This window comes from Oncorhynchus masou, chromosome 32 (assembly GCF_036934945.1).
Source record: "Oncorhynchus masou masou isolate Uvic2021 chromosome 32, UVic_Omas_1.1, whole genome shotgun sequence".
NCBI classification, from domain to species: domain Eukaryota; kingdom Metazoa; phylum Chordata; class Actinopteri; order Salmoniformes; family Salmonidae; genus Oncorhynchus; species Oncorhynchus masou.
Window position 1 is genome coordinate 11,380,742 of NC_088243.1, and position 18,237 is coordinate 11,398,978.

The 18,237-nt window shown below is 40.7% G+C and overlaps 1 protein-coding gene across 1 annotated transcript; it reads left to right on the forward strand.

Moving 5' to 3' along the window:
• Positions 1–391: 391 nt before the first annotated feature.
• On the forward strand, positions 392–16,531 carry LOC135525574 (A-kinase anchor protein 12-like). Its single transcript, XM_064953271.1, has 4 exons — positions 392–760; positions 8,792–8,891; positions 9,149–15,198; positions 15,310–16,531. Exons 1-3 carry the CDS (start codon positions 644–646, stop codon positions 15,157–15,159), a joined length of 6,228 nt encoding a protein of 2,075 aa, XP_064809343.1. The 5' UTR covers positions 392–643; the 3' UTR covers positions 15,160–15,198; positions 15,310–16,531.
• Positions 16,532–18,237: the final 1,706 nt, after the last annotated feature.

The window sequence follows — 18,237 nt, forward strand, 5'->3', positions numbered from 1 at the left end:
CCATTCATTTCCATTGGGCACAACGTCATCTGAAACACAACCAAAACAAACTGCAATGCATCCAACAAGTTTGTAGAGTCAAAAGCTTCATGTAGCCATTGCGTGCTAGTATAGGACCAAATACGAAACGTTTGACTACTTTAATAAATATACAAGTGTCGAAAATACTAATGACAGCTTTAAATGGGGAGTGTATATAGGCCTTGTTTATAATGATGAGGTACGTGTATGAATCAGATTCAGTTTTCACCTTTAAATGGAGCTCTTGATTGAATTTATTTTAGTATTAGAGCCCATCTTAAATGGAAGATAGCTGCGTGCGACTGGCCCTCTCTGCCAGTGCCCGATATGCTTGTTGCTATAGTCATCCCAGGACAGATTCTCAGTCTGTCTGCACTCATAAGAGTTGATGCAGCAAGGCAAGGCGTGCCGTACTGAGTCGTAGGCTACATGTGTTAACGGGGAGGGTGTTTTTCTAAAATAGTTTACAAGAGGGCCGGACTGCACCATTTGAAAGCCACAGCGTCAGAGCTATCATACCCAACAGCTTTTGCTGCTGTTTTCATTTTTGGCTATATTCTGTGTCATTGACGTCGGCATCAACTCACACAGGACAGGAGCGAGATCCGCTATAGTTTTGATCATGGGTGCGACTGAATCTACGCGGCCGGAGGGTAGCAGCAAGAGCGAGGACGGGGATACTGTGGCGAATGAGGAAAGTGCGAACTATGTCCAGGATGGCGAGAGTATTGATGCGAAGGTAAAAAATAAATCATAGCAGACTGATGTATTAATAACTAACCAACGGGAAACATATTTATTTATCTACAGCATCATCAATTTGTAGCCTTTATATACCTAAATAGCAACAGTGGCATTTTTGGAGTGTTTTAAAGGAATGGACAGAGGATTGCATAAATAATCAACACACTGTTACATTCATTTAATGATAAATGTATCTTATTATTTATTCTTATCAAATGGTCGGTCATTATTAGCCTATTTTAATCAGATAATGTATTTATGTCTCCTGGTATTTAGTGAAAGGCTTCTATCGATAATTAAACCCTCAACAATAATGAGGGGATGCTTCTCAACTGTCTGTGAAGTGTTATTCTTGTCGGGCTGCAGTGATAAGGCTTGTCATTCAGTTGATTGAAGTGAGTGAGCCCCAGTGCCAAATACTTAGTTTAACAAAAACACAACCAGTTGCAGTTGATACAGTATTGGTTTTATCTGCTAAGTATTCCACTGCATTCCAAATGATTTGAATTAATTAAAAGTACTGTATTTTGGACACAGGAAATAGGCCTATATAAAATGCAAAGGTTTAAATGGTTCACGATTGGAAACTATCCAACTATTATGTTCCCAGGATACATATTGGCCATATCCAATAAAAAGAGAAGACGTTTTACAATCTGAGATTATACAATATACACTATATAGACAAAAGTATGTGGACTCCCCTTCAAATTAGTGGATTCGGTTATTTCAGCCACACCCGTTGCTAACAGGTGTATAAAATCGAAGTGCACAGCCATGTAATCTCCATAGACAAACATTGGCAGTAGAATGGCCTTACTGAAGAGCTCAGTGACTTTCAACGTGGCACCGTCATGCGAGAGCTGCCCCGGTCAACTGTAAGTGTTGTTATTGTGAAGTGTAAACATCTAGGAGCAACAACGGCTCTGCCGTGAAGTGGTAGGCCACACAAGCACACTGGAGTGATGAATCACGCTTCACCATCTGGCTATCCGACAGACGAATGTGGGTTTGGCGGATGCCAGGAGAACACTACCTGCCTCACTGCATAGTACAACCAGTAAAGTTTGATGGAGGAAGAATAATGGTCTGGGGCTGTTTTTCATGGTTCAGGCCCCTTAGTTCCAGTGAAGGGAAATCTTTATGTTACAGCATACAATTATATTCTAGACGATTCTGCGCTTCCAACGTTGTGGCAACAGTTTGGGGAAGGCCCTTTTCTCTTTCAGAATTACAATGCTCCCCATGCAAAAAAGTGAGGTCCATACAAAAACGGTTTGTCGAGATCGGTGTGGAAGAACTGTACTGGCTTGCACAGAGCCCTGACCTCAACCTCATCGAACACCTTTGGCATGAATTGGAGCGCAGTCTGCGAGCCAGGCCTAATCGCCCGACCTCACTAATGCTCTTGTGGCTGATTGGAAGCAAGTCCCCGCAGCAATTTTCCAACATCTAGTGCAAAGCCTTCCCAGAAGTGTGGAGGCTGTTGTAGTAGCAAAGGGGGGACCAACTACATATTAATGCCCATGATTTTGGAATGAGATGTTCGACGATCAGGTGTCCACAAACTTTTATTCATGTACTGTATCTCCATTGTAAAATGTGTTCTATTTTTGGTTCTAGATATGACTAGATACAGTACACGTAGGCTATTCTTTTGTTTATTTCTATAGACTTTCTTAATTCCTAGGCTACCTCCAATAACATGGAGTCAATATAATGCTCACAATACATAGGCTATCATAACCATAGAGATCCTATTAAATAGTATTTGACCCAGTGTCTGGCTGTGGATTGACTGCACTGTTTGAATGGAATGTTGGCATATCGGCAGTTAATTTGAAACATTTATGGAATCATTCCTCTAAAGCTGTAGGGCTAGCTGTTATTTTACACAATATCTTATCACAGCACTGGCAAACCATGGTTGACCAACTCCCTGACCACAATGGTTATTACTGCAGCACTGGCAAACCATGGTTGACCAACTCCCTGACCACAATGGTTATTACTGCAGCACTGGCAAACCATGGTTGACCAACTCCCTGACCACAATGGTTATTACTGCAGCACTGGCAAACCATGGTTGACCAACTCCCTGACCACAATGGTTATTACTGCAGCACTGGCAAACCATGGTTGACCAACTCCCTGACCACAATGGTTATTACTGCAGCACTGGCAAACCATGGTTGACCAACTCCCTGACCACAATGGTTATTACTGCAGCACTGGCAAACCATGGTTGACCAACTCCATGACCACAATGGTTATTACTGCAGCACTGGCAAACCATGGTTGACCAACTCCCTGACCACAATGGTTATTACTGCAGCACTGGCAAACCATGGTTGACCAACTCCCTGACCACAATGGTTATTACTGCAGCACTGGTAAACCATGGTTGACCAACTCCCTGACCACAATGGTTATTACTGCAGCACTGGCAAACCATGGTTGACCAACTCCCTGACCACAATGGTTATTACTGCAGCACTGGCAAACCATGGTTGACCAACTCCCTGACCACAATGGCTGACCTTTATACCATCATAAGAAGGTTCATGTCCATTCTAATAGTCTAATTCCTAATTCTATGACCATAGTTTATTTTTATTGATCTTATTAGGCTACATATGACTTCAAGTCAATAGGCATGGTCAAAGACAGGGAAATACATTACAGCTCTGTAAGGGACCTGACTGTTCACATTCAAATCAAATTGTATTAGTCACGGTGCCCCGAATACAACAGGTGTAGACCTTACTGTGAAATGCTTACTTACAAGCCCCTAACCAACAGTGCACTTTAAAATTACGAATATGAAAACAATTACGAATATGAATAAGAAATAAAAGGAACAAGTAATTCAATCACACATTGTGTCACTGCCCTTTTTGCCACTTCTCTGCAAGTTCATGTTTGGCTTTTGATTGTGTGTTGATGTTATTACGTTGCCTCTTAGCCAGGTCTTCCCTGGGATAAATATGTCATCCTCAGTGGGACTAACCTGGTAAAGAGAGAGACCATCTTCTGTGTCATTGGAAAGTACATTTTTTGCATTATCCTGGGCCAGTTTAACTTTCTACCATATTGTTTCAGTTGTTGGAGAACATATAATAGAATTCCAGTGGAAAACGCTACTAGTGGAACGATGACCTTTCATTCTTAGATGTATCTAAGTTAAGCTTGAGTCCCTGAAGGGAGAGAGATAGAATTTGACCTTATCTGCACTCTGTGTAGAGCTACATTGATTATCTACGTACTGTAACAAGACATGATGAACTCTGCTGTGGCTGTGCAGGAAGTCTGTTAGCTGTGCCTTTGGGGACTCAAATTCATAAATAAATACTTTTTTTACACCTTGTAACTTTCGTGACTAAGCTGTTATAAATTCCTCTAAATGTGCATGTGTAAATGAGCATGCTTATAAATGCTTAACAAACGTTGATAAATAAAATAATTCAATACTTGTTTTTTTTTGGTTGGTATGTGAACACTGATACATAGTTAATCAATGCATATTCACGATAAGTTATTACCGAACATGATCACTTCTACTCTCTTTTGTTTTGATTTGATGACCAATTTCGATATTCTTTAAGGAATTAAACGTAAACAACAGCAACGGCTTTGTTGCTGACAGCAGGTTTTGTCCTAAGAGCATTTCCGTGGGTTTCACTCTCTTTCTCTGCGTGTGTGAGTGAGTATATGCTGTTTTAGAGGATCACTCCACAGCCAGGGATGGATAAAACCATGAGTCAGCAGCAGCTATGATTCAGCCAACTGAGCCAAATTTCTCTATAAATAGACAATGTATGCATCCCAAATGGCACCCTATTCCCTATTTAGTGCACTAATTTTGACCAAGGCCCATAGGGCTCTGGTCAAAAGTAATACACTACATAAGGAGGGTGCTATTTGGGACAGAACCTGAAGAGGTACTTAGTCTGTAGAAGGCTTCACTTTGCTTTACTCAGTGAAGACTGACGGCAAAACAGGGAAAGTAGCTGTGGGTTGTTCAGTCTGTCAGTAAAAGTCACGCGATTATGTCACAATGTAAAAGCAATGTCATGAAATGAAGAACCAATGTGCAATGTTTATTTTTGCACCTTGTCTCATACATATTAGTCCAAAAACAGTGTAGCAAGCATCACACATTACCATATTATAGAAATAAATGAAGGAAGATGTGTACTTTTACTGTGTGTTTGGCAGCATTTTGTTGTTGTCCTGGAATGTTATATTTTCTCATTACAATGGTATTATAATGTTATAGGTCAGCAGGACAACAAGGTCAAAACGATGCATGAATTGAGTGACTGGATCCCCAAACAGTGATGCAACATGGCGACTGAAACATTTAATTGTTTAATTTAATTTGCCACCCCCATGTTCGTTGTTGTCTCGCTGTCATAGAATGGCGAGCATCATACTGTAGGTGTCTCCTCATAATTCATTTCAACACAGCACAAAAGTTACTGTTAATTATCTGTGCCCGTGGTTCCCGTTAGTAACCCACATTTTCCAATATCACTTGTCTGAGGAGGTAAATTATCAGATTTATAGAATGCAAAGTTATCCTAACTTCATGGAGGACATCCTGGTTCCTGAGTTAAAAGCAATACATAATTTTACAAGATAACATGCTGTCCCCCATTTCTCCCAAGGGAAAATATGACTGAGGAAAGTGACTTCTCATACATTTAAGCTGTGTTGTGAATAAGGTTGTCGTGTCTTTACTATCATTAAATGAAGACTTTTTGTTTTCATCAAAAGATTCTCTGTAATTAGTATTATGCGATTAAATTGATTAATCATGTAACTGTAATTAACTAAGAAGTCGGGGGACCAAGGAAAATATTCAGATGACAAAGTTATAATTTTCCTAATATAACTTTCCAGATATTTTCATATCTGATCAAGTCTTCTGAGTTAATTATTTATTTATTTTACCTCACGTTAATCTCATTCCAAACGTCGTAAATTGTTGGTTATCTGCACGAACCCAGTCTTCACTATGAGTCATCCATACATCAATTGTCTTAAATCATTTATTTATTAACTAACTAAACAAACACAGAAGTGCATACACAAACAAACAAAGTAAATATGGTTACAAGAAATGACAGGGAATGTGCCCTAGTGGGCTAAACCGGCATGGCGGCTTGGTGTACAAAAGAGAAGTGGGGGTCGACTGAGATAAGACTACACACAGTTGATAATTATAACAATTGAAATACTAATCCTTTGCACATGAACGTTCACTCATTCGGGAACAATTGCAATCAATATATATATTTACGCTCAGTGTGGTCGGGGTCTCTGTTGAAAAGTTTGTTTCTGTTGGAGAGTTTGTCCGCCCTCTCTGCCGTGGTTAGAGTGGATAGTTCAGAGTGACATTCATTCATGTCATTATGGATAGATGTTTCGGCGGTTGTCGGTCTTCGCGTTCAATGATACCGAATTCCTAGCTGCAGTCTAGTAATTAATATTGAAAGTCGCTGCACAGCTATTTTCAGGCCTCACCAGAGATGTACGATCCGGTTCAAGTCCAGATTCTGGCTGGGTAACTCAAGGACATTCAGAGACTTGTCCCGAAGCCACTCCTGCGTTGTCTTGGCTGTGTGCTTAGGGTCATTGTCTTGTCGGAAGGTGGACCTTCACCCCATTCTGAGGTCCTGAGTGCGCTGAAGCAAGTTTTCATCAAGGATCTCTCTGTACTTTGCTCCGTTAATCTTTCATCTGGCCCCTCTACCATAAAGACATGATTGGTGGAGTGCTGCCGAGATGGTTGTTCTTCTGGAAGGTTTTCTCATCTCCACAGAGGAACTCTGCAGCTCTGTCAGAGTGAGCACCGGGTTCTTAACCAAGGCCCGTCTCCCCCGATTGCTCAGTTTAGGAAGAGTCTTGGTGGTTCCAAACTTCTTCCATTTAGAATGATGGAGGCCACTGTGTTCTTGGGGACCTTCAATGCTGCAGACATGTTTTGGTACAGACATTTTTTTGTACCCCTCCCCAGATCTGTGCCTCGACACAATCCTGTCTCGGAGCTCTACGGACAATTCCTTTGGCCTCATGGCTTGGTTTTTGCTCTGACATGCGTTGTCAACTGTGGGACCTTATACAGACAGGTGTGCCTTTCCAAATCATGTCCAATCAATTGCATTTACCACAGGTGGACTGCATCTGTTTTTTATTTTACAAAAATTCTAAAATCCTGTTTTCACCTCTGACAATATGGGGTATTGTGTGTAGATTGAGGAAATGTTTTTTTAATACATTTTAGAATAAGGCTGTAACGTAAAGCTCTGACAAAGGTTGTGAGGTCGATACGTAAGCTTATTAAAGAGCAGTGATACTATCAAGAGCAGTGATACTATCAAGAGCAGTGATACCATCAAGAGCAGTGTGTGGGATTCTTATTTTTTCTCAGAATAAGGCTGTAACGTAACAAAATGTGGAAAAGGGGAAGGGGTCTGATTTAGAGGCCGACTGACTAATCGGAATGGCCGATTAATTAGGGCCGATTTAAGTTTTCATAACAGTCGGTAATCGGCATTTTTGGACACCGATTATGGCGGATTGCATTGCACTCCACAAGGAGACTGTGTGGCAGGCTGACTACCTGTTATGTGAGTGCAGCAAGGAGCCAAGGTAAGGTGCTAGCTAGCATTAAACTTATCTTATATAAAACAATCAATCTTAACATAATCACTAGTTAACTACACATGGTGATGATACTACTAGTTTATCTAGCTTGTCCTGTGATGCATATAATCGATGCGGTGCCTGTTATTTTGTCATTGAATCACAGCCTACTTCGCCAAACGGGTGATTTAACAAGAGCATTCGCGGAAAAAGCACTGTCGTTGCACCAATGTGTACCTAACCATAAACATCAATGCCTTTTTAAAAATCAATACACAAGTATATATTTTTAAACCTGCATATTTAGTTAATATTGCCTGCTAACATTCATTTATTTTAATTAACTAGGGAAATTGTGTCACTTTTCTTGTGTTCTGTGCAAGCAGAGTCAGGGTATATGCAGCAGTTTGGGCCGCCTGGCTCGTTGCAAACTGTGTGAAGACCATTTCTTCCTAACAAAGACCTTAATTAATTTGCTAGAATTTGACATAATTATGACATAATATTGAAGGTTGTGCAATGTAGCAGCAATATTTAGACTTATGGATGCCACCCGTTAGATAAAATACGTAACGGTTCCGTATTTCACTGAAATAATAAACGTTTTGTTTTTGAAATGATAGTTCATTAATATGGTCATATCCGGAAACTAAGGTTCGTATTTCTGTGTGTTATTATAATTAAGTCTATGATTTGATAGAGCAGTCGGACTGAGCATTGGTAGGCAGCAGCAGGCTAGTAAGCATTCATTCAAACTGCACTTTCGTGCATTTGCCAGCAGCTCTTCGCTGTGCTTCAAGCATTGCGCTGTTTATGACTTCAAGCCTATCAACTCCCGAGATTAGGCTGGCAATACTAAAGTACTTATTAGAACATCCAATAGTCAATGGTGTATGAAATACAAATGGTATAGAGAGAAATAGTCCTATAATAACTACAAGCTAAAACTTCTTACCTGGGAATATTGAAGACTCATGTTAAAAGGAACCACCAGCTTTCATATGTTCTCATGTTCTGAGCAAGGAACTTAAACGCTAGATTTTTTACATGACACATATTGTACTTTTACTTTCTTCTCCAACACTTAGTTTTTGCATGATTTAAACCAAATTGAACATGTTTCATTATTTATTTGAAACAAAATTGATTTTATTTATATTAAGTTAAAATAAGTTAAAATAAGTGTTCATTCAGTATTGTTGTAATTGTCATTATTACAAATATATATATAAAAATAGTCTGATTAATCGGTATCGTTTTTTTTTGGTCCTCCAATAATCGGTATCGGCGTTGAAAAATTATAATCGGTCGACCTCTAGTCTGAATACTTTCTGAATGCACTGGTATATCTAAAAGGTTCCCTTCTCCATTTTAGTTACTCCAAAAGAATGGACAGATCTCCGGACTGAGTGAAAAAGCAGAGGACAAGACTGAGGAGGTCAATGTCCTGTGTGATGACGGAGTCGTTGCAGAGGGTGAGTCATCACAGTTTGGAAGAGTGTTAGTTTGTGTGTGTCTGTATGAGAAAGGATTTGCTTTTGGTTTCTTGATAAAGAGTTAAATTGTTTCCTCATATTTTTACAATGTTATGATATTGGTTAATACTTCACATTAAGCTTTATAGGGGGCTGTAAAGAGTTAAGTAGTTTATAATTATTAGCTATTCATATGAATCAGGCAATTAGCCGCAAATGAACAGTTTTGAGTAATGCATATTTGTTTCTCATTACAGTTGGTGAGACAAATTCATCTATCGTTTCTCAGAAAGAGGACATTCCGGAGATGATAGAGACTCTCACAGAGGAGGTACCTCCTCTGGAAAACACAGACAGTGATGGCAAGGAATCACCGGATGTAGACGACGAAGAATCAACAAATGAGACTGAAACAGAAGTTAAATTGAATGAAGTCAATGATAGTTTTAAAAAGTTCTTCAGTTCAATTGGTTTAAAATTCACATTGAAAAAAGACTCTGACACAATACCAGAAGTGAGCCCTAAGAAAGAAGAGGGCGAAGCACGTACTCCCGAAGACAGCAAGGATACAGAGGAGGCCACTATAGATAATGCTGAGGAGAATACTGGGCAGAGCACACCTGAGGATCTGACTGATGATACGATAAAAGAATGTGTTGGCCATACACCAGAGCTTGTAGATGATACACTAGAAGCAAATATTGACGAAGCACCGAACAACGTTGTTGCTGATTCACCAGTGGAACCGGCTGATGATTCTACCTCTCACCCTACGATGACGGACCTCACATTTGAAGAGTTCCATAATGAAACCACCAAGGAACAGACCACTGAAATGATAGAATCAAAGGAGGAAATCGGACCTGAAGAAGTGGCACAGGCAGAGGGAGAGGCCCCACCCACACCCATTCCTATAGTTGAGGAAATGTCTCCATTTAAACGTTTTTTCCTGACAGGAAAAATACACAAGCAGGTCAAGCAACCCATGAAACAACCCAAGGAGGAACCTAAGGAGGAACCTAAGGAGGAACCTAAGGAGGAACCTAAGGAGGAACCTAAGGAGGAAGTCATGGAAGAAGTCAAGGAAGAACCCAAGACACAACCCAAGGAAGAAGTCAATGAGGAACCCAAGGACGAAGTCAAGGAGGAAGTCATCCCTACTGAAGAGACAGACACACCAGCACCAACCATTCCGGATGTTGAAGAAGAAATTATATCCCCAATTAAGAAGTTTTTCACTACGGGAATCTTCGCAGGTTTAAAGAAAAATAAAAAACATTTAGGAGAGGAAACGCCCAAAGATGAAACTGTTGAGAAAGAACACGAACCGCAAAGCATTGACAAAAAGGAGTATGTAAATACACCAGAGGAAGCTGGTCTTGAGCAAGAACAAACAAAAGACGAGATCAGTCCAGATGTTGAGACAATACCGGTCATTGAGGGGAAACAAAATGAGAATGAAGTTCAAGAGACAGGAACAGATTCCCTGATGGCTGAGACATCCAATGTCCCTGAACTGATGATGAGTAATGTCCCTAAAACTAGTGACAACAGAGAGGATGTTCTTGAAGAGCAGCCAGCTGCTGAGGAAGTACAGACAATTATCTCAAATAGAGCTGAACTTCTTAGCTTTCAAGAGGAAGCTAAAAGTCAAGTAAGTTCAGTCCAGGATATTCTTGAAGAGCAATCTCCTTCTTTGGGATTTGTAACAGTTTTAACAAATGAAGCTGAAACAAATGAAGACAAACTTAGCTCTCAAGAGAAAGCTACAAGCCAGGAAAGTCTTGAAGGACAGTTTAATTCATGGGGATTCGTCACAGTCACAGAACATGTTCCTGAAGAGGAGCCAGCACCTGAGGTATTACTGACAGTTACCTCAAATGAAGCTGAAACAAATGAAGCCAAACATCTTGACTCGCAAGAGAAAGCTAAAAGCCAAGGAAGTCCCATCCAAGAAGAGCAGTCCCCTTCTTTGGGATTCCACACAGTTATCTCAAATGAAGCTGAACTTCTTAGCTCACAAGAGAAAGCGAAAAACCAAGGAAGTCCACTCAGGAAGCTCTTATATGGGGCTGGTTTGAAGAAGCTTTCTAGGAAGCGGAGAGGCAAGAAATCAGATGAGTTGACCAGGTCTGGTGAGCATGTTACTGAGGATTTACTGTCATCCACAGAGTCAGAGGAGTACCAGAGAGGAGAACAACATCCTGCCTCTTCAACAGAAGAATTAGCAGCAGAGCAGGTCAAAATGTCTGCTCTGTTAGGGTCAAGCCACGAATCAGATAGTGATGTAACCTCTGACGGTGAAAGGAAAAAGGATGGCACCTGGACTTCTTTCAAAAAGCTAATGACGCCCACAAGATGTCCCAAAAGATCTTCTGAGAGTGAGGATGAGTTAGCACATGAGGAGCCAAAACAAAGTGAAGGAGAGCAGGTACTAGAACGTTTCACAGAAGAGACCAAAAAGAAAGTAGAAATATCTGTTTCTTGGGAGGCCCTCCTATGTGGATCTGCAAAGAGGAGGGGAAGAAAAACATCTGACTCAGAGGAGGAAGCACCCATGAATGAAGGTGAAACACTAAGTGAACCTGGAAACACTGCAGAGTCTCCACTGGACAGTTCTCAGGAGGGAGGCTATGAACATTTGACCTCTTCCCCTGAAGAGGCTGTAAGTCCCTTAGGGAGTGAAGGGGGATCAACATGGAAATCCCTTAAAAAGCTGGTCACCTCAAATAGGAAGGCAAGAACCGAGGAGGCCAGCAAAGTTAGCTCACCAGAGCAGGTGGCATCTGACAGCGAAATCACCAAAGAGGAGTCTTCATTTTCTCTAAAGAAACTCATCCCTGGACGCAAAAAGCAAAAGCATGGAGGAAAGCAGGAACCAATATCTTCTGACGAGGCAGATAAAGGTGTTGGATCGGATGATGAGGAGGACTCTGAAACACCAGCAGTGGTCCCCATGTCCGAGTTTGATGCAGAAGACCTAGGAGAGAAACACAGAATATTAACTGAGGCTGTTATAGAAACTCCATTACACATTACAGAAGAAATAACCCAGCCAGATGTCTCTAGGCTGGTCACCGAATCGGCCATACCCAAAGACACCCTGCCCACTGAAGCAGAGAAGGCTCAAGCCAAAGATACTGTGGAGCAGTTGGCCCCATCAACATCCCCCACTGCTACAAAAGACTTTGAGGACCTTACGGAATTCATAAGTAAACATCAGCAACTCAGTGATATACCCGAGGAAGGCGTAATAGAGGAGACCATTGCCACACAAGTATCCACTGCTGAAGAAGCCACTCGAGACGATACCATAGCCGAGGACCTAATCGAGTTGACATCTGAAGCAGTCACTGCCCCAGAACCTCTCGATGATGAATCAACAGAAATGGTTTCAGCAGTGTCACAGCTGACAGAGGAGTCTCCCAAAACATCAGGCAACACAACGCCTGTGCCTGCAGAATACGAGTTGAAAGACACAGAGGTACTTCTGCATGAGGCTGTTGAAACCATTAACAGAACCCCAACTCTCTCATCGGTAATTACAAAAGACCCGCACTTGGAAGCAGTTACCGTTTCAGTTTCTCCACAAATATTACAGACACCAAAAGAGACAGAAGCAACAGTTTTGACAGCTCATGAAAAATCAGACGCAGTTACAATCTGCACAGGTGAAGAGTCGCAACAAATAGAAGCTGTCGATGAAAGCCCAGTGACTCATGTGGTGGAGTGTCCATTAGAAGTCAGAAAGGTAGTACCCATAGAGTTGGCACCTGAGGAAACTGAAGAGTCTGGTGCTGCAAGAATCACTACAGATGAGGTACACAAAGCTGAAGATGAATCAATTCCAATCATGCATGTAGAAATTGAAAAGGACCAACAAATAGAATTGGTAAACGAGTTAGAAGAGGTAAGACCAGTACTTGTAGCCACTGTTAATTCAGAAGAGGGTGTAGCTCAGGTTGAAGGAAAGGCCATAGCAGAAGACACTCCACAGCCTGATACAGAGCGCCTGGAAGTGTCGGTTACAGACAAACTTGTTTTCACACAGACTCTCACGGAGGTCACACTTAAAGAAGAAAAAGAGGAATTCATGAATGTTTCGGAGGATTCTGCAGACATGGAAAATGCACCAGTTGCAGAAACAATCACATGTGATGTTCAAGATGTCGCTACTGCAATGGCCGACGTTCTGAAGTTAGAATCATCAAATGTTTTGGAATCTTTGATTGGCATAGTGGCACCTGATGTAGAATCCCCAGAGAAAATGGATTGTGTGGGTGCTCTAAGCCCACTTGTAGACTCTTCTATGGTTCAGACACTAAAGAAAGGGGTCATGGTTGTGAGGAAGAATGTGCCATCAGCACAGTTTGTTGATGGTCTTGAGATCCGAGTACAAGTGACTGATGCAGAGATAAAGTCAGCTGAAGAAACTATTGAAACAGTGCTTGAAGTTAGCTCAACTGATGTCAACGATCACGAGACTCTAGTACAACAGGTGAGCACTGAGATTGAATCAGCTGAAGCAAATGTTGATGCAGTTTTTGAGGTAGTCTCAACTGATGTCAATCATCACGAGACTCTAGTACAACAGGTGAACACCGAGATTGAATCAGCTGAAGCACATGTTGAGACAACCCTTGAGTTGGGCTCAACTGATGATCACGAGATCACAGTACAAGTGGCGGAAGCAGAGATAAAGTCTGCTCAAGTAATTATTGAGAATGTGCTTGAAGTTGGCTTAACTGATGTCACTTATCATGAGATCAAAGTACAAGAGATGGATGTAGTGATTGAATCAGCTGAAGCAATTGTTGATGCAGTTTTTGTGGTCTTAACTGATGTCAAGGGTCATGAGATCCAAGTGCAAGTGACGGATGCAAATGCTGAGATTGGGTCAGCTGAAGCGATTCTGGAGACAGCACTTGAAGCAGTTTCTTCGATCGATGTTATGGAAGTCATAGACATTTGTGACAAAATGGAGGACAAAGGAGAGGGTGAGAATGCCAATGAGAATATTAGAGAGGCCATGTTTGAAGAGGAAAGCAGTATTATAACTCAAGAAATACTCCAACATGTACAGCAGAACTTCTCAGAAGCTGACTCCAATGTTGTACCACAATCAAGTGAAAAGGCTGAAATTGAATTAACGAGTGAAGCCAAAGTTTCTAAATCACCAGAGGGTATACCAGTGGTTACAGATGCTCAAGGATGTACAGGTGTAGCTGCACAGGTGCAAAATAAAATTAACTTATTTGAAAACTACGTAGAACTTAATACTCAGGGAAATGCGCACAAACCTTCAGACAAAGAAACTGAGCCCTCAATTTCTCTCAAAGTTGATACAGTATGTGAGGATAGAACAACTCCCGAGACATTTGCAGAGTCTACATTCGAGGTTGACAAAGTACCAGATGACATAGTTCCCAATACATTTGTAGAGTCGTGTTTGCAGTCAAATATGCAAGAAGTTTATGCAACGGAGGCTGAATTTATTATTGCATCCGAAGTAGATTCAGACTCTACCAGTGGGCATGAGAAAGAACTGGTTGGAATGGTAGTACAATCAGCAAAGGAATCAGTTGAATCATTTGAAAAGAGATTATCTATTGAATCCCATGTCCATATCCATCTTCACATTGAACCCAGAGACGCTGGAGTGGTGTCTGCGGGATTGGATTCACCACCACTTGCTATTTGGCCACCTCCAAGTACTAGTGCAGTGAACACTGATAGCTGTCTGAAAGAATCAATAGAAATTGCAAGTACTACTGCAACAAGTGCTGTGAATACAGACTGTGTTCCAACAGAATCAATGGAAAGTACTCAACTTTGTGAAGTCAGTCAAATTGAGCAAACAGATGACACTGCACCTCCAGTGCCACTGCATACCCCTCCAGTGCCACTGCATACAACTCCAGCATCACTGCATACGACTCCAGCACCACTGCATATCCCTCCAGCACCACTGCTTGCGACTCCAGCACCACTGCATACCCGAACTGAACGAGTGGTGTGCACCCCAAACCCTGAAGCAGAACCGGTAATGATGAATGCAGAAGAGTCTATCCTACACACAGAGGACGAGAATGACCAAGAAGTGTGGCTGGATGCTGAGGAAGATTTTGGCACAGTAAAATCCCATGTCTTAGAAGTTCTGAGCAACAAAATAGGTGGAGGAGTAGAGGAGATGCTGCAGGTCAGTGAAGAGGTCTTTGATATTGCACTTGAGCCTCAAAGCTTTCAACCTATATATGAAAACAAATAAGACTTCAGCCATTCCAACAAACGGATGTATTATGAATAGGTAAGTCAGTCCTTTTATTTCTCGTTATATTACTTTTGGTTTTAAGGACTTGAAGGAGTATACTGAAATAATGTCCTCCTGAATTTTTTCTGTCCTTTTTCATTCAACAAGCTAAAAGAGTGTTGGACTACCAAGGAACCCCTGAAAGAGAAGGTAGAAGTCCATACGCGAATGATGACCCACCACAACGGAGGTAAAGCTGCATCCATCCTGACTTCCATTACCAAGCACACTTTTGCAGCTAGAGACCTTCTTCAGCTCTTTGAATACATTCACTTTAGTTGCAATGCTATTATATCGGTATGTCTTTTAAGTACTTGTACCTCTTTGAATACAATTCTTGTTCCTTTTTATGTCACATTATCGGAAGTTGGAGGTACGATAATGTATACTATATATTATTTATGTTTGAATTAAGACAGATTGTCCTTCCCTTTGCATCAGATAAGTTTATTTTACACAGAGTATCTGAGTTTAATTTTCTTTACTCAAATTGTAATTTGTGGATTGAACAGTAGTCTAACATTTATTTGTATCAACATATAATACCCTCACATTACATTCAACACAGGACATATTTACCCACTGCTCACCAAAAGAATGCAAAGACAAACTGTGATTAGATATACAGGTATGTAGATTTGTTCGGGATCTTTCTGTGTTTTATCAGTCTTCTGTCAGACAATAAATGTTTGCTCAAATCAGCACATGCCGGTAATAACATTTGCTCAGAGATGTGTAGTGACTAGAATTTTTATCACATTGCATTTGCATGAATGAGATCATTCCTCTAAATATTGCCATTGATCTTCATCATCTTATGGAATTATATAGTTGAATTACTATATGCAAAGTTAGCAAACTATGCACTGTAATGGTTATTTGACACAGACCAAAATACTGATACAAAATGCATATTTTAGTTGCATCTGAAAGACAAAACTATATTTGTGTATTAATTTCTTTGCCTGTGAACATATATGTAAAGCTATTTTGTTAACAAGTCACATATACTGGCTTTGTTTGTCTATAACTACAAATATATTTGGTAAGTTTAATTTCAGATTTTAAAACTATTGCAGAACATAGCCTTATTGAATGCTTATGCAATGTAATGATGGCAGCTTGTTTTTACCCTTGCAATAGTTTCAATGTGTGTGTATTGTTTTTCTTTTGACTTCTTGTAACAAATTATGTAAACCTGATAACCTTTGTAGAAATTATATATTCCAGTTAATGTAATATTAACTAATATCTAAATGCAAAACATAAGAGTTGCATGAACATTTTTATATTTCAAAGCTGTTAATGAAATAAAATGCTAATCTTTTTATTACGATGTTAAACATTTGCACAACTGTTTTGTCATATTCAGTTAAAAGTCCGAAGTTTACAATCTCCTTAGCCAAATACATTTAAACTAAGTTTCAGAATTCCTGACATTTAATCCTAGTAAAAATTCCCTGTCTTAGGTCAGTTAGGATCACCATCTTACTTTAAGAATGTGAAATGTCAGAATAATAGTAGAGAGAATGATTTATTTCAGCTTTTGTTTCTTTCATCACATTCCCAATGGGTCAGAAGTTTACATACACTCAATTAGTATTTGGTAGCATTGCCTTTAAATTGTTTAACTTGGGTCAAACGTTTTGGGTAGCCTTCCACAAGCTTCCCACAATAAGTTGGGGGAATTATGGCCCATTCCTCCTGACAGAGCTGGTGTAACCGAGTCAGGTTGTAGGCCTCCTTGCTTGCACATGCTTTTTGAGTTCTGCCCACACATTTTCTATAGAATTGAGGTCAGGGCTTTGTGATGGCCACTCCAATACCTTGACTTTGTTGTCCTTAAGCCATTTCACCACAACTTTGGAAGTATGCTTGGGGTCATTGTCCATTTGGAAGACCCATTTGCAACCAAACTTTAACTTCCTGACTGATGTCTTGAGATGTTGCTTCAATATATCCACAATTTTCCGGCCTCATGCCATCTATTTTGTGAAGTGCATCCGTCCCTCCTACAGCAAAGCACCCCCACAACATGATGCTGCCACCCCCGTGCTTCAAGGTTGGGATGGTGTTCTTCGGCTTGCAAGCCTACTCTTTTTCCTCCAAACATAACGATTGTCATTATGCCCAAACAGTTCTGTTTTTGTTTCATCAAACCAGAGGACATTTCTCCAAAAAGTATGATCTTTGTCCCCATGTCCAGTTCCAAACCGTAGTCTGGCTTTTTTATGGCAGTTTTGGAGTAGTGGCTTCTTCCTTGCTGAGCGGCCTTTCAGGTTATGTCGATATAGGTCTCATTTTTACTGTGGATATACAGTGCCTTGCGAAAGTATTCGGCCCCCTTGAACTTTGCGACCTTTTGCCACATTTCAGGCTTCAAACATAAAGATATAAAACTGTATTTTTTGTGAAGAATCAACAAGTGGGACACAATCATGAAGTGGAACGACATTTATTGGATATTTCAAACTTTTTTAACAAATCAAAAACTGAAAAATTGGGCGTGCAAAATTATTCAGCCCCTTTACTTTCAGTGCAGCAAACTCTCTCCAGAAGTTCAGTGAGGATCTCTGAATGATCCAATGTTGACCTAAATGACTAATGATGATAAATACAATCCACCTGTGTGTAATCAAGTCTCCGTATAAATGCACCTGCACTGTGATAGTCTCAGAGGTCCATTAAAAGCGCAGAGAGCATCATGAAGAACAAGGAACACACCAGGCAGGTCCGAGATACTGTTGTGAAGAAGTTTACAGCCGGATTTGGATACAAAAATATTTCCCAAGCTTTAAACATCCCAAGGAGCACTGTGCAAGCGATAATATTGAAATGGAAGGAGTATCAGACCACTGCAAATCTACCAAGACCTGGCCGTCCCTCTAAACGTTCAGCTCATACAAGGAGAAGACTGATCAGAGATGCAGCCAAGAGGCCCATGATCACTCTGGATGAACTGCAGAGATCTACAGCTGAGGTGGGAGACTCTGTCCATAGGACAACAATCAGTTGTATATTGCACAAATCTGGCCT

What these genes read in the sequence shown, in the direction of transcription:
- LOC135525574 (XM_064953271.1), top strand. Translation starts at nt 644, where the DNA reads ATGGGTGCGACTGAATCTACGCGGCCGGAGGGTAGCAGCAAGAGCGAG. An exon ending in GCGAGAGTATTGATGCGAAG is followed by an intron (nt 761 to 8,791) that starts GTAAAAAATAAA and finishes TCTCCATTTTAG; the next exon opens with TTACTCCAAAAGAATGGACA. An exon ending in TGACGGAGTCGTTGCAGAGG is followed by an intron (nt 8,892 to 9,148) that starts GTGAGTCATCAC and finishes TTCTCATTACAG; the next exon opens with TTGGTGAGACAAATTCATCT.